The following is a 17,500-nucleotide window of genomic DNA, read 5'->3' as shown; positions in this document are numbered from 1 at the left end:
CAGATCAAACACTAGCAGGCTGGAAGAGTGAGGCATTAACCTTGAATGATAACAATGAATGCACTGGCAGCTACTTTGAATGTTATGGTTGTGTTTTAATAATGGCATAAGACTTACAAAGAAGAATAAGACAAAAAAATTATATGATGTGATACAAAAATGTAATATCCCAAACCTACTTTGTGTACAATGGTTGTGGCAAGCTCTTCTATAAGGTCCTCTTTGTGGTCCCGGAGATATCGAGCTTCATTCTGCTTCTCCTATACACACACACATGCACGCACACGGCAACACACACACACGACAACACAAACACACAGCAACACAAACACACACACACACACACACACATGGCAAGACACACACACACACACAGGTTGAAAAGCGGCAAGAGCTGGTTCAAAGTAACTGAATTACAAGGAGGCTTGAAGCCGTTTGAGCCAAGACTGCCTCCAACTGATACAGAGACCAACGGGGGGGAGCCAATGGCTGACAGATTGATCAACCGATAGACAGACAGACAGACAGAGAGACAGAGTCCTCACCAAGCTGTCGCTGAACTCCTCTGCCTTGGAAATGGCTTCCTCTATAGCTTCTTCTGCAACGCGCAGGGCCACTGTGAGTGTGTCTGCCATGCTGTGTCCTGATATAAACATTCACACACATATCAACATATGGGGCCAAAATGGTAAACTGCTAAATGAAACATTAAGGTCTGTGTGCATGGTTGCATTTAAAGTAAGTCAATGCATTGCATGAGGACAACCAGAAGAACTGAGCTAAGTGTAGACTGTTCTGTGTGTGTGTGTGGATGTGTGTGTGTGGGAGGGCTGTGGGGATACCTTCGCTCTGCTTGTAGAAGGCCGAGTCACTACCACACACGCTGTCATCATTGTCATTGCTGCCCTCCTGGACACTGCTTTCTGAGAGAGAGAGAGAGAGAGAGAGAGAGAGAGAGAGAGAGAGAGAGAGAGAGAGAGATGGAGAGAGAGAGAGAGATGGAGAGAAAGGGAGAGAGAGAGAGATGGAGAGAAAGGGAGAGAGAGAGAGAGAGAGCGAAAGAGAGAGAGAGAGAGAGAGAGAGAGAGAGAGAGAGAGAGGGAGAAAGATTAATTTGGGATGAATATAGATTAATAGAGATGGATTGGAGAGAGAGCGAAAGACATAGAGAAAGGGAGTGATGGAGAGAGAGCGAGAGAGGGCGCAAGAGAGTGAGAGAGATTGGGAGAGAGAGGGAGGGAGAAAGATAGAGTTATAGAGAGATGGATGGGAGATAGAGAGATGGAGAGAGAGATGGAGATTAATTGAGAGGGATAGAAGGAGAGATTGGAAAGAGATGAAGAGAGTGATGGAGAGAGAGAGACATGGAGAGATAGAGAGAGAGATGTTGATGTAGACATGGAGAGAGAGGGCATTGAAGATGGAGATGGAGAGAGAGAGAGAGGGCAAGAGGGTAAGAGAGAGAGATACAGAGAGATACAGTGAGACAAAGAGAGAGAGCGAGAGCGCAAGAGAGAGAGAGAGAGAGAAATAAAGAGATATACAGAGAGAAACAGAGAGACAAAGAGAGAGATGGAGAGAGCGCATTAGAGAAAGAGACAGGCCACAACACAGGGGGCATAAGCCCAGGCAGCCAAACTGAGGGTTAGGGTTTGGGTTACTTTGGGTCAGTTTGGCTGCCTGCATAAGCCCAGGCAGCCAAAATGAGGTCGTCAAACAGAATCCCTCCTGATTCTCCCGGATCCGGTCGAGGGGACAGATGTAAGGGAGCTAAACTGGGACTAAATCTTGATGAACACACCAAGAGGAGGAGAAGGGGGAACATGGCCCTGTTAGGGCCGTCTGGGAACAGCCTAACTGGGAGCATGTGGTAGGGAGGGCGGGGCAGCACGCTACATCAGACCCTCTCTGCTCCTCCAACCAATTAGATGAGATTAGTCTCACCTGTGTAGCGCTTCACTATTAACCGCGTGCCGGCGTTGGCTTCTTACACGGCCTCGTTGTGATTGGCTGTTTTACCTGAGTGTTCTTGCCATGCGTCGAAGAGTTTAGCCGGGTATAGTTTAGTTTAGTTTAGCGAAGAGTATTTTTTCGCTTGCCTTTGTGTTATGGATGTGGTTAATGTTCATGTTTTGGATTGGTTCTGTGTCGTTTCATTTCTCTGATTGGATTCCATCTGTTCCAAACCACCATTACCTCCCTGCATTGTAACTAATTGAATGCTATTGTGTAAAGGGATTTCTGGTTTCTTTGTGCTCTGGAATTCCTCTACTGTGGATGGTGGAGAAGTGAACGCATGGACATAAACTGTGATCAAGTTGAGCAGTGAGTGCTCTCCCCCCTCTGAGGCTAGGGTTAGGGTAACCCTAACCATAGCCTAACCCTAACTTAACCCTAACCCTCTGAGGCTATAGGGTTAGGGTTAGGTAACCCAAACCCTAACCCTAACCTTAATAAAGGGTTAGGGTTAGAGTTACCTAACCCTAACCATAACCCTATTAAAGGCTGCTTGGGTCTAAACGTCTCCCGCTGCAGAGCCGCTGGGTCCATTGTGTCTCGTCGTGTCTGCTCGGTTTTTTAGCGGCTCCACGAAACCAACAGCATGAGGATTTGTCCGTGAGTGGACGACCGCCAACACTGACGCTCTTCCTCCCTCAATTGAGTTAGCGTGAACCGCTGACCGGCGCTTTGTAACGCAAGCCATGAGTTAGGGACCCGTTGATGGGTCGAGGCCCAGTTGGGGGTTGGTCTCTGACCGTGCAACAGAACGCTCGTAAATGAAAGGATCTCCGATTGTTGCGGCTGGGTCTGCACAGACACACTTAAATTGTCGTCTGGGTTCCAGAGCTTTGAAAAGTCTACAAAAAGCCCTGATCTAGAAACAAGCGCTAGGGGAGGGCATACGTATTTGCTGTCCAATCTTTAGCTGCCATTCCCTGAGTAAGCCCGTTTCCCCATCTGGTGCTCGCAGATTACTGCAGCAGCAGCAACCGGCAAACACACAGCAGTCCCTGGACTGGGAAGGCTATTCACAAGATATGTCTGATGAATGTTTAATACCGAAACAACAGCGTGCCCGTATGTTAACTCTGCCCTCTGATAGATGAACGACAACGAGCGACCGGACAAATTCAACCCTAGCCCAGACCATTTCGTATCTTCTCTCATCCATGTGCACAAGCTGCTTTTGCAAGGGTAATCTGACTGAGTTGAAGGGATTTAGTCTGTCTGGCTGTGAAAAGGCAGATATTGGCCTGATGTATAATGGATACGATTGCTACTTTAAAAAAGAAATCACCCTACACACACACACACAAACAGGTGGTCTTGCTTCGATGCTTGCCTTGATGAAGGCTACCTGCGCCTTAAGGGGTGTCACAGTGTGTGTTTGTGTTGACAGCAGTAAGGCCCCAGGGTGCCCTGCAGTCACCCCGCTCGCTCTCCAACCCTCCTCACAGCCCCAGACCTGGGCTGCTCAACACAGCGGGGACCAGATGAAGATGAAAGGGCCCTGCCCGTTGTACGGATCTCCTCCAGTTACAGGGTTAGGGTTGGCTCTAACCCTCCGTTACAGCCATGGAGAGCCGAGGCAAAGGACAATAGGGAATAGGGGGATTACTTGGATTAGCAGAATGACCACTGGCCACTAGGGCTGTAACGATATGCGTATCGAAACCACAACACTCAAAGCCACGAACCTGTCTCGTGGTGTGAGAAGGCAGAAGCGCAACACGATCTATCTAACTCCCATTATGCTTCCAGTCCAGATCCAGCCACGTGATATGAGCTGTTAGTGCCAGGGTGGCCGCTGTCCGGTACTAGAAAAATTAAATGTCAAGACAAAATTATATCTCTCCGATCAAATTGTCAGATTGAAATCAGCTAATAATCTGTTTAAATAATAGTCTGCAACGAGATGCCCTCGCTGTGATGACAGCGCTCCGTGGCTACGGAGGATTGCATTTCTCCACAGCCTGCGAAGTCCTCGTATGCGATACGAACGACATTTATCCAGAGTGGTCCAAGCGCGCAAAAATAGCCTGTGTGATCCCTGGCTCTAGTGTTTTGTGTGCTTTGACCGGCAGTTGGTCTGCTTATAGATCGGAATGAAGCGGCCGCCGATTATTGACAGGATGGGTACTTTATTCTACCGGACTCGTTCGTTTCTTCACTAGACACACACACACACACGCTACCGCTCGCTCTCCTCGCTCGTCCACTCACTCGCTGACGTCACTCAAACACACACATGCTACCATTCTCGCGCACACACATACGTTACTCGTAACACTATGCCTCGTTATTGTGAATCAGACGTTCATGTTTTTTTCGATCTATTTGAAAGTTAGGCTATTAAACAGTGGCGGTGGGTCAATAGAGGGCGCTAGGGCGCCGCCCCTCCGTGAAATATTCACTTGAATATATCTGCCAACTATTAATAAAACTATTATCAATACGAAATAAATCAACAAAAATACATAGTGTTTATCCTCGTTTAATTGTGTGATATACTTGTCACTGCCAGCAACCATTTAAATGCGTCTGAACGTGATTTGGGCTAGGTTAGTTATTGGTTCTTCGAAATAAAGCCCTCCTCCAAGTCCGGGACGCGGGCCACTTTGAAGTCAGTGTAAGCTCGCTAACTTTTTGCTGTCTATCAAGCAGAGACAGCTTTTCATTGGCGCAAGAAAATTCGCCCTCGGGTCGCACCAGTGTGCGTAGCCAGGCCAATGGTATTGCTTTTCTTTTTTGTTATCACCACATGATTGGACAATTCAGCGAATCAATATAGGCTACCTCCCTCAGCAGCATTCGCACAACACAACTACATGTAGAGAAGAGATAGATCGCTAACTAGCAGAGAGTTGTAAGCACTTTCCACCCTTTTCAGTGGAGGAATTGGACTCCCCAAGCAATGTTATACTTAAAAGGAGCAAGTAAGTTACATATTAATTTAGTCTTTCAGCCTGTAGCATATAAACAAAATGAAGCAACTGTCCCATATTTCTAACTGCATTTGAAGTACACATTGAGACTCACAAAAAATGGATGCTATAGGACAGTGATCATGATTTGTCTCAATATCAGAATAGCAACAATGGGTCAAATAGCAATGGCTGGTGGATTGGCCATGAAGTAGGTCTGTATATGCAGTGTATACTTGTCCAGGCCCTGCAAGTCAGGATGTAGGCTAGGAATCTGAATGAATAGTAGGTAAATAGGTAGTGGCCATCCCCAAAATGCACCAGAATACAGGAAATCAAATCTATTAAATTATTTTTTTTTTATGGGGGACCCCCTGTCTATTACTGTGCCCCACCAACATTTTTGATCACCAGCCACCACTGCTATTAAACGTGTTGCATTCTATACGGCCTGATTATGTCATTATTTAAGCTAATAAGAAGCGATAATAGGATATTTGACCGAAAACGATACCTATGCACGTCACTTTGACCGGCACCGTTTTTTCGAGCGGGAACGCGGGTTAGTGCTACCAAACTATTCAAATTACTATTATTTATTTGACATTAATATTTCCAAATACGTAAGCCTAAACCACAAAACTAGTTGAGAGTTTTTGCCTACCTGCAAGCATCCTCCAACTGCAATCTTTGGTTATTTATTTATTCATTTTGCTATACTTTAATAGTATTCTTTCTGTTCAAATCTGTTCAGTGTTCCAAATTATTTGTTATTAAATGGTACATTAAGTTAATTGTTATATAAGTGTTGTTTAAATAAAATGCTTTTTAAATTTAAAAAAATCGTGGGAAGAATCGAATCGTGGGTCAAAATCGTGATACAAACCGAATCGTGAGTTGGTGTATCGTTACAGCCCTACTGGCGCCGTGAGAAACCTTTCCACGCCGCTCCATGAGGCGCGCCAGCGGGGTCGGCGAGCCAATGCAGACTTTAAATTCTTCACCGGCTGTGTTCAATTTGGTGCTCATTTGAAATATAGCTTCCATCAGCCTATCAATCTTTATCGACTGCGATGTTAGTCTTGCAACTTGCCCTGATGGGTCAGTTCATATTTATGTGTGTTTGTGTGCGTGTACATGTGCATGTGTGTGTACATGTGCATGTGTGTGTGTACATACGAGCATGTGTGTGTGTATGTGTGTATGTGAGTGTGTGTGTGTGCCTGTGTGTGTGCGTGTGTGTGTGTGTCTGTGTGTGTGTGTGCGTGTGTGCCTGCGTTTGTGTGTGTGTGCCTGTGTGTGTGTGTGTGTGTGTCTGTGTGTGTGTGTGCGTGTGTGTGTTTGTGTGCGTGCATGCATGCATGTGTGTGTGTGCCTGTGTGATTGTGTGTGTGCCTGTGTGTGTGCCTGTGTGTGTGTGTCTGTGTGTGTCTGTGTGTTTGTGCGTGCGCGTGTGTGTGGTGTGTTTGTGTGTGCCTGCATGTGCGTGATTGTGTGTGTGCCTGTGTGTGTGTGTGCGTGTCTGTGCGTGTGTGTGTGTGTGCCTGTGTGTGCCTGCGTGTGTGTGTTTGTGTGCCTGTGTGTGTGTGTGAGCGCCTGTGTGGGTTTGTGTCTTTGTGCGTGCGCGCGTGTGTGCGTGTGTTTGTGTGTGTGCGCCTGTTGGTGTTTGCATTTGTCCGTGTCCGTGTGTGTGCATGCGTGTGCCTGTGTCTGTGTGTGTGTGTGTGTGTGTGTGTGTGTGTGTGTGTGTGTGTGTGTGTGTGCCAGGACCAAACTGATGAATGTCTCTGTCTCCGCGAGGGACATCTATCCTCCACCTAACCTTTTTCTCTCTCTCCGTCGGTCTTAGTCGGTCTCTCTCTTGGTCGGTCTCTCTCTTGGTCGGTCTCTCTCGGTCTCTCTCTCTCTCTCTCTCCCTCTCTCTCTCGGTCTCTCTCTCTCTCTCTCTCCCTCTCTCTCATGACCGATCTGCTCGCCGGAGGAGACGAGGAAATCATTCAATATCACCATGGCAACCACACAGACGGCAAACGGCAGCGCCGGCTCTGGCGGAGTGTAGCGGTACTCTGGGGATAGGAGGGGTGGATGGGGAGACGCTGTGCGTGTGCACGTGCGCGCGTGTGTGAAATAAATGGCAATCTTTGAAATTGGTATATAAGGAGACTGGCATCTGTTATGTAATGAGATGGAAATAGTCCCCCCCAAAAAGAGAAACATCACTATGAGAGGCAGAGTGAGAATGAGAAAACAAGTCAGAGGACGTGTCCTAAGTGTCCCAAGCTGCCAGAGAAGTAACTTTCAGGTATACACACAGACAGTTGATACAGGCTAGGCTCTGGTAAAAGAAAGTATATATATATATATATATATATATATATATATATATATATATATATATATATATATATATATATATATATATATTGAGCGAGAGATACAGAGATAGTGATAGAAAGAGAGAGAGAGACCGAGAGAGAGAGAGAGAGAGGGAGAGAGAGACAGAAAGAGAGAGAGGAGAGTGAGAGCGAGTCAGAAAGAGAGCGAGAGAGAATCTGAATGAGCGAGAGGGACCAAGATGGTGAATCGATGGCACCGAGCCACAGTGTCTGGTGTGTGGGTAGACTTGGTCCGAGAGGGTGTGAGACTCCCAGGGCAGGGTTAACCCCTCACTATCTGTATCTCTCTCTCTCTCTCTTTCTGTCTCTCTCACCCTCTCTCCCTCCACCTCGGGCCCCGGGGCCTTCGGTCCTCTTCAAACTGATTGAGGCCCGTGTGCATGAGGGATTTAGACGGATGGGCCCTGAGAGATCAGTACCACTCTATACCACTATGCGTCCAGAGTGGCAGTGTGGTTGGTGGTTAAGGGGGGGGGGTGGATAACCTGCAGACATCCTTGAGCCTTTTCCCTATCCTATACCGGCTCCTTAAACATCGAAAATCACAGTATGTCGCTATTGATACGTTTCAGCTAAATGACCCAAATAGTAAATAAAACAAAACACGAGTTAAATTTGCACACATGTGAACAACTTTTGGTGGGGCTACAGATTTCCTTTTACATTTAGCAGACGCTTTTATTCAAAGCGACTTAAAATAAGAACAACAGAAGAAAGAGAAACAATATATTGCTGTCGGTACAGTTATGATATTCAATGAACCAAGTTCTAAGCATTTACAATTGCTGGGTAAAGGTCCAGATGTGTCCGTCTCTCTGTGTCCGTGATTTAGCTCTAAGAGCTGAGGCCCGGCCGGGGGATACTTTACAAAGCCATAGATATCAGTCTGACATAACTCCTATTTGATGACATATGTGATGACACATCTCACATTTGATGACACCCCCTGCCACACAGAACACTCAAAGGCGTCCCGAAGGTTCTCTATAGGCAGCCAGCCTGTCCTGTGAAGCACAGTCTACACAACCGTACATTTCAACCTGCCCATTGTCACTCACTTAATCACTGTTGTCTGAGAAGGATATGGCTTTCACTGGAGCTACGACTCACCTCAATGCTATCGGGAACACAGTCCAGGGTTAATCACTGGAGCTACGACTCACCTCGATGCTATCGGGAACACAGTCCAGGATTAATCACTGGAGCTACGTCTCACCTCGATGCTATCGGGAACACAGTCCAGGGTTAATCACTGGAGCTACGACTCACCCCGATGCTATCGGGAACACAGTCCAGGGTTAACCACTGGAGCTACGACTCACCTCGATGCTATCGGGAACACAGTCCAGGGTTAATCACTGGAGCTACGACTCACCTCGATGCTATCGGGAACACAGTCCAGGGTTAAGGGTCAAGAAACCGAGACACGTCTCAATCAATATTCGATATTCCCTACTCGATAAAACCTGAGGTGCTGGTCGCTCCGACGGAAGCTCTGCCGTTGCCATGGTGAGGGGTCTGTTGCCCTCGCCTGTTGACAATGATGACGATGATAGAATGAAGAGCGGCGCCTCGTCAAGGTCAGGCAATCATTTCACGCGTGCGGGGACGTCAAATTGCCACGTCTCGCAGGTGTCATGTCTCACTTCACGAGTGAGTTCCCAGGTGTGAGAGTACGTGTCGCTATTGGTGGACACTGTGTGTTTATATATTTATACGCAGGACAACAATGGAGTATGCCTGGTGATAGTATAAAACATTGGTGCACTGTGGGAATGGGGAAAAGGTTAATGGCGATGCAATGAAAAATATAATGAGAATAACATTGTGTTTAACAATGCAGAGAAAGGGCACCTGTAATAACTCAGGTTTTTTTTGTAAATAGGGGCATAACACACAAAGGCTCGTGGCTTCTGGTGATGGAAGGTCATTGTTTCATAATTCATTCACACTGGTTTGTGAAGCAGTTATTCTTTGTCAAATGCAAAGACAATCCTGTCCACAAAAACACACTCACACAAACACACAGGCATATTGCTTGCTGCACAACCATAATGCTTACAAACATGAACAACACACATACAGACAGACACACACTATATTTGTCCACAGACTAACACAATACACACAGTGGCAACTTCTCTCTCTCTCTCTCTCTCTCTCTCACTCTCTGTCTCTCTCTCTCTCTGTCTCTCTCTCTGTCTGTCTCTCTCTCTCTCTCTGTGTGTGTCTCTCTCTCTCTCTCTCTCTCTCTCTCTCTCTCTCTCTCTCTGTGTCTCTCTCTCTCATGCATCACAGGAGAGGGGAAGTGTGTGAAACAATAGTTGGCCACGAGGCGAAGATTCACTGAGAGGACAGAAAAAACATTATGGGAAAGAGAAATGAGTGGAGACGAAGGAAGACAGCTGTCTTTCAGTAAAGAATTCATCATCACTATTTAACACACACCATTTAGTATCAAGCCCATAAAAAAATCATCAAACAAACGTAATAAAATTATCATTCAGGAAATCGATTTTAGCTGGATTTCTTCCGATACCACCCTCAGCAGATGAGAATAGACAACAATGTGCATCTCTGAGTCCTTCCTCATAATTTGTTCCTTAACTTCTCCATGAGTGCGCTGACCTTGCTCACCCCCTGGCTCCCTGCCTTCTTCATCTCTGTAATCCTGTGCACCGAGACACGCAGCGAGGCTTTGAAGCCAGCCACAGGGATAGCCAGCTTGCATTGAGGACGGGTGGTAAAAAGATTTCATGTGCAAAAACCATGGATAATGACTAAATACCCCAGGAGGGAGGCAGGCAGGAGGGAGAGAGATAAAGAGAAAGAGAGAGAAAAGTGTCCGGGCGAGAGCTTAGATCGGCCCCAAAAATACCAGCCTGACCCAACCTGAGACACGCACGGTCCGTCTGAGCCAAGCACAGGCCAGCCCCATTGGCTGCATTCCTCAGAGAGCCTCAGGATGGGCAGAGAACCAAACCTCGAAAACAGAGGGATTATTTGTGTCCCTGAAGATCAGTTTGAAGTGCGTTTTCATCCCACACTCAGAACATAACCACCAATTTGTGTGTCTCATGGCAAGGGTTCCATCATGGAGGGTACAATTCTGAACATAACCTGCCAATACAGCTCTGACTGCTGGCATAAAGCTTTTTCACGGTTATCAAAGTATAACAAATGTATACTTTTACAATCACATAGCGTAAGGGGCGGGAAAAGTTTAGTCTACCTGTGGGTCTAGTCTACCTGTGGGTCTAGTCTACCTGTGGGTCTAGTCTACCGGTGGGTCTAGTCTACCGGTGGGTCTAGTCTACCTGTGGGTCTAGTCTACCGGTGGGTCTAGTCTACCTGTGGGGGTCCTGGAGAAGACAACTGAACGCCCACCTGCACCTTAATGCACTGCGGCTCAATGCACTGTGCTGCTCCGGAGAGAAACAGGCGCTAGAGGCTGACGTCTTGAGAACCACAGCAGCACCCAACAAAGTGACAGATGGAAGCAAGAGACAGAGAGATGGAGGCTGCAGAGACGGTTACCTCGGAGATCAGAGAAGGAGAGGGCTCCTCTCTCGTCAATGTGTTTCCGGTAGAGGGTCTTCAGGACCTTGGCGCTGCCGAAGCTCTTGAAGCGGCTCTTAACGTGGTTGTAGTACCACTCCAGGGACCGAGTCCTTAGAAGCCTGCAGGCCAAGGAGAGGAGATGGATGGAAAGAAAAGAGAGATTAGGTCATCACATTAGATGGGTTTTTTAGAGTGATATGAACAATGTATTGAACGTGCTCATGGATTCCCATCAGCCGGGGAAAAAGGCCCACGGTTTATTAATATTCAGTATTCAGTATTTGCACATAAAATGAAAATAGGAAATGGGGCAAAGAAAAATAAAATGTCCGTCTGTGGCATTGCAGCATACTTTGATATAAAATCCATGTTCTCTGTCAAAGTGTCCCAGTTATATTTAGGAGCTGCTTCATGAGGAGAAAGGAATAATTGGCTTTTTAATCCGATCAAACAGTGTCCCATTCACATCAGCTGCCACTTTACTGCTAAGTGACAGAATTTATGTTGAGTGTTTGTTTGTACATTTGTGTAATGTGTGTGTGTGTGTGTGTGTGTGTGTGTGTGAACGTCAGTCAACTGTGAAAAAAGCATATTTGCAATCCTGCAAATCCATTGTGTATCTACATAAAGCTGTATTTATGCAGTGCATTACCATTGGATTGTGTGTGTGTTTGTGTGTGTGTGTGTGCATGCATTTGGTGTGTGTGTTTGTGTAGCTGTATGTGTATGTGTTTGAAGGTGCATGTTTGTGTGTGTGTGTGTGTGTGTGTGTGTGTGTGTGTGTGTGTGTGTGTGCGTGCGCGTGCGTGCGTGCGCGTGTGTCTGCATGTGCGTGTGTGTGTGTGTGTGTGTGTGAATCATTTGTGGTTTTGAGACGGGATCTCACACGTTTCCCCAGGATTTGCCTCATGGGGGAAATGAGGCTGATTGGTCTAAATGCCAGCCAGTGGCACAGAGCAGTTTGTTACATAAGCCATAATTCATGACTGACCATGTGATGAGAAGGGCAGAGAAACCCTTGATAGGCATCATGACTGTGTATTAGACTGCATAAAACTCCAATGCCAATCTGCTGTTTCATTTGGGCCAGTGGCGGTTCCATCCAGTATGGAGGCCGGTTCTGATGTATCACTCATCTCACGTTGGATCATTTCCAAGGGACTTAATTAAAATGGGAGCTAATGTTTATGATTCATTTGAAGCATTGTTTGTCATCAGGGTCTAAATGTATTCGTGTAAGCATCATCCATCACAAGTCTGTCTCTCCACATTGAGACACTAAATGTGATAGACAGACACACAAACATAACACACACCAAATATTATATTCATGTGAATTCGCTGCCGTAGCTCATCTGGTCCACATCTCCACAGTGGTGGCATTATTATGCTGGTTATTCTCTTGTTTATTTACTCGTTTTACCAATTTATTTAAGTTCACATAAAAGACAATTAATACAGGGACAAAATAAGTTAGTGTGCAGTATAGTACATTGACCGAATCCTGTTTAAGTGGCAAATTTCTTCATAATACGGGCATCAATACTCATGGTTATAGGTAGCAGCGTCTCCCCTATATATAGCGGCTGCCGGTGATGGCAGGGACAGCACAGTACTTGGCCAGCTGTTTAGCCCCCTTTTGGGCATCCCAAGATGTTGGAGTCCTCTCACAACTAACCTGTGGACATATCTGAGGCTACCGAATATGAACACAAATAGCCTGCACTTATAACCCAACTTTGAGATTGTATTAAGGAGTGGTTGGTATTTAATGACCTTGGTCATAAAGGCTTCCTCTAGGTTGGGGTCAAAGGTACAGGCATCTCAAGAACAAAAACCTCTTTATTCTCCTCATCAACAATCACAGGATCTGGTGTATTTTCAGACAGAAGTGTTAAAGTGTCCGGGTTTATACAGAGGTTGAACATGGAGGGATTGACACAGAAATCAAAGTAAATTTCCACCGGGGATGCAAAGTGGTTTGATATGTCCTTTCCTATAAGATTCATTATTCAGTCATGACGCGCTATGTACATTCCTTGGTAGTCATGGCAGCCATTCCGGATGTGGGACAGCGTTTCAGTGGCTTGTTCTGTGGTGTGATGCAGACGGTGAGGAGGCTGAGTGGGAGGAAACCAGGTAGAAAGAGTCTGGTGGGAAGGACTCTTTAACTGTAGTGTAACAAACCAGGTAGAAAGAGTCTGGTGGGAAGGACTCTTTAACTGTAGTGTAACAAACCAGGTAGAAAGAGTCTGGTGGGAAGGACTCTTTAACTGTAGTGTAACAAACCAGGTAGAAAGAGTCAGGTGGGAAGGACTCTAACTGTAGTGTAGCAAACCAGGTAGAAAGAGTCTGGTGGGAAGGACCCTAGCTTTAACTGTAGTGTAACAAACCAGGTAGAAAGAGTCTGGTGGGAAGGACCCTAGCTTTAACTGTAGTGTAACAAACCAGGTAGAAAGAGTCTGGTGGGAAGGACTCTTTAAATGTAGTGTAACAAACCAGGTAGAAAGAGTCAGGTGGGAAGGACTCTTTAACTGTAGTGTAACAAACCAGGTAGAAAGAGTCAGGTGGGAAGGACTCATTAACTGTAACTAGAGTTTCTGCACGCTCAGTCTCTAGTTGTAATTAAACCCATAGCTATAATGTGGAAACCCCAGTCGATATTGTAAGAAATTTCTGAGTGCATAATATAACGTTTTGCCTATAATGTTTCAACGTATAATATTTTGGTTCACCTATTACGTAATGAAGCAAGCATAATCATTTTCTCCTTACGTTATGAAGCAAGCATAATCATTTTCTACTTAGATGCCGTTTTCACACATGTCCTCCGCATTTTGCCGCATTTGTATATCAGATTCGACCCTGAGGGTGATTCACACTTGATGCTTTATATGCGGACATCGACGTCGTTTAGATCAGTAGAATCAACGAGGGGTTTAGGGGGGTGGGCTTGCAAGGGGCGGGATATGACGTAGGGTCTAAGTTTGCAAGAGGCAGGATAAGTGTGGGCGCTGTCACTGTAGTTTGCTTTGGTTTGACAACAAATTGGAGGCAGAACGGGCAGAGCTCATCGCGATCATCTTAAATGTTGCTAAAATGATGCATCATATACTCTGTTGCATCCACAAAATCCGAAGCATCGATCACTGAAAGATTGGAGCATGACTTAGAGACAAATAGAAGAAGAAAGGCTTCGCGAACGACTGCAATACCGGACAAATGGAGCACTTTTTTTTGTTTCACTTCACTGAGCATTTGATTACATTATAAAATGAGAAAATGTATGGGTTACAGGGGTAATTGTTCAATGGAAAGTGTAGTATACTATGCATGCAAATCTATTATTTAATAGCTTTTACTGTTATTTAGGGCTCAAAGTGTATTTACATTTTAGAAATGAATGGTAACTACTATTGGTTAGTTGAAAATAATAATAAAAAACGTCTGAAAATTGTGTTCATTTAAAGAAGCACCTTAGTGAAATAAACTAAGAGTAACAACAGCTAAGGCAGCAACCTACCTAACTAAAGCGAAATAAAGCACAGGCTTGTGTGGGGGGGGGGGGTGAGGGCAAGATTGCAGATTGTAGATTGGCTACCTGAAGTGAGAGTTTAAGATGTTTATTTTATCTATTTTTTTACCAGAAGAACACGTCATCTAGATTAAACATGTCTTCAAGTTACCTGGCCAAGACAGGCAGTAGTAGCCTACAGTTACACTTAGCATTCACACAAAACATTACAAAAAACTAAACAACCAGAACAGTCGGCAGGGGGGAGGGGGGATTTCAATATCGCAAGACATTTGAGAAGGCTCAAATGTTTTTTTTGGGGAGAGTAATATTAAGTTTGAGCAACAAAGTGTAAAGACATTTTGGGAGGCTCAAAGAGGAGAGTAATATTACATTTAAGCAACAAAGTTGAGTCTTGTGGTGGACTCCATAGACATAATTCACCATACTGTGTTGTTATTGACATGTTTTCGTTCAGTGTTAAAGGGACGCTGTCTCATTAAGATCACGTGACTTGTGTGTTGATATGCCGGTCGTCGCGATGTTTGAATTTAACGTTTTTATATGATAAAATGAACGACCTGCCATTGCATTGTAAGAAATTGTCTATAATAGACGTAACGTCACAGCTGGGAGAGTGTGTCGACGGCGGGGCTGTTGTCTCGATCTTGCCGTTGTCTTTCAACGTCTGCATGTGTGCAGTGTGTGTACCTACGTGCAGTTGGGTGCGTGTGTTTGCTCATGACGGTGCGGTGTGTGTATATGCGTGCAGTTGTGTGCGTGTGTTTGTTCATGTGTGTGTGGTGTGTGTATATGGTTTGTCCTGCACTGCCTTTGTCTTAAAACGTCTGCGTCAGCGCCCGAGTAATTGCGGTGTGTGTGTGCATGCGTGTTTGTTGGTGTGCGTGTGTGCGGTGTTTGCGTATGTGTTGCGTGTGTGTGTGCGTCCATGCATGTGCGCGGTGTATGTGTGCATTCGCGCGTGCTGTGTGTGTGTGTGTGAGCTGCCGGCTGCTTGGGACATGGCACTGACCAAGTGTGCCGGAGTAACCTGCTATTATATAGTAGGGTTAGGGTTAGGGTTAGGCTAACCCTATTATATAGTAGGGTTAGGGTTAGGGTTAGGCTAACCCTATTATATAGTAGGGTTAGGGTTAGGCTAACCCTATTATATAGTAGGGTTAGGGTTAGGGTTAGGCTAACCCTATTATATAGTAGGGTTAGGGTTAGGGTTAGGCTAACCCTATTATATAGTAGGGTTAGGGTTAGGGTTAGGCTAACCCTATTATATAGTAGGGTTAGGGTTAGGCTAACCCTATTATATAGTAGGGTTAGGGTTAGGGTTAGGCTAACCCTATTATATAGTAGGGTTAGGGTTAGGGTTAGGCTAACCCTATTATATAGTAGGGTTAGGGTTAGGGTTAGGCTAACCCTATTATATAGTAGGGTTAGGGTTAGGGTTAGGCTAACCCTATTATATAGTAGGGTTAGGGTTAGGGTTAGGCTAACCCTATTATACAGTAGGGTTAGGGTTAGGGTTAGGCTAACCCTATTATATAGTAGTAAGATGTCACAATGTCCTGATAGAGCGCAGTGTTCCTAAGGAAGGAGCGAGAGAAGGAACACACTCACATGGTAATATGTTGGGTGCATGTGAACGGTGTTGTTCAAACATGTGGGAGGGGGGAGGGAGACAGGGGAGAAAATAGCCCCCACTCTTAAATGCAACCTGAGTGGTCCTGAGGGTCCCTGCCCTACCCCCCCTCCATCACTCACTCCCTCCCTTCCTCCTCCCCCTCCTCCCCTTCCTCCCCCTCTCCCAGGTCAACACATGCCAGCGGAGAAGGAACCCCTCCTCCCCCTTCCCACCACCCCCAGCCCCGCCCGAATGGATGGAGGGCATAAAGTGGTGAAGTCCAGAGTAGAGCCCTGAGCGCTGGAGTCGAGAGGTCCAGCAGCTGGCAGGCTGGCCCCAGGGGAGAGCAGGAGTTACCCCAAAAACAGATCCAGAGAGTACCGCTCCACAGCGGGCTCTGGGCTGTGTGAGTGGGTGGGTAACTTATGTCATTTTATTCATTAGAAAACTGAAACTGAAATATTATCGAAACGATCGACTGGAACTAGAACGCCGCCAGACCAAGCCACACATTTACCGAGCTTGGGGGACACAGTCATAGGGTTTTAATAGAGTGGTTACTCCAACTTCTCCAGCTAGAATGACACTTTGTTTTCTTTCTCTTTCTTTATATGGCACGGCCCAGTGGCTGTAACCTTTAGCGCCCGGTTGGGTCAGCTCATCAAACAGTCCACAAAAATTAGGTCTCGTGGGATTTCCTTCCACCAACAAACCACCATCTTTTTCTGTGCAAGTCTTCGGCTTGACGTGAGCCTAGAACTCATTACATCCCACTGTCGCTCTCGTTCTCTGTCTCTCTCTCTCTCTCTAATATCGTTCTGACTCTCTCTCTCTCTCCCTCTCTCTCCCCCTCCCTCCCTCCCTCTCCCTCTCTCTCCCCCTCCCTCTCCCTCTCTCTCTCTCTCCCCCTCCCTCTCTCTCCCCCTCCCTCTCCCTCTCTCTCCCCCTCCCTCTCCCCCTCCCTCTCTCTCCCCCTCCCTCTCCTTCTCTCTCCCCCTCCCTCTCCCTCCCTCTCCCTCTCTCTCTCTCTCCCCCTCCCTCTCCCTCCCCCTCCCTCTCCCCCTCCCTCTCTCTCCCCCTCCCTCTCCCCCTCCCTCTCTCTCCCCCTCCCTCTCCCTCTCTCTCTCTCTCTCCCCCTCCCTCTCCCTCCCTCTCCCTCTCTCTCTCTCTCCCCCTCCCTCTCTCTCCCCCTCCCTCTCCCTCTCTCTCCCCCTCCCTCCCTCTCCCTCTCTCTCTCTAACCCCCCTGCAGCCTCGACAGAAGCTGGGCCAATTCATTAGAAGGCGCAGAAAGTCAATTATGTTAATAGTTTTCATTTTTGCCGGTAGGAGAGTTGGCCGCGCAACAGAGTGCTCCCCCCCCCCCCCCCCCCCCCCCCCCCCGGCCCCGCCCTGCACCCCCCCCCCCCCCATGTTTTACTCACAAGACATTACGACGAGGAAAGAGATCACAAGAAGAGGAGCGAGGA

At 46.6% G+C, this 17,500-nt stretch overlaps 1 protein-coding gene across 1 annotated transcript in view; it reads right to left on the bottom strand.

Annotated features, from left to right (window-relative positions):
* Positions 1–17,500, bottom strand: part of myripb (myosin VIIA and Rab interacting protein b) — a gene marked incomplete at both ends in the record, with an annotated part of 137,134 nt that overhangs the window by 16,684 nt on the left and 102,950 nt on the right. Inside the window, 4 exons of the mRNA XM_079755055.1 lie at positions 180–260; positions 546–643; positions 843–923; positions 10,859–11,001. Of these exons, the coding sequence (XP_079611181.1) occupies positions 180–260; positions 546–643; positions 843–923; positions 10,859–11,001 (403 nt within the window). The remainder of the gene's footprint in view (positions 1–179; positions 261–545; positions 644–842; positions 924–10,858; positions 11,002–17,500) is intronic.

Source organism: Pollachius pollachius (genome assembly GCF_949987615.1).
Source record: "Pollachius pollachius genome assembly, chromosome: 17".
NCBI lineage: Eukaryota > Metazoa > Chordata > Actinopteri > Gadiformes > Gadidae > Pollachius > Pollachius pollachius.
The sequence above is the reverse complement of the archived record's forward strand: the minus strand, read 5'-3'. Positions and strand labels throughout refer to the sequence as shown.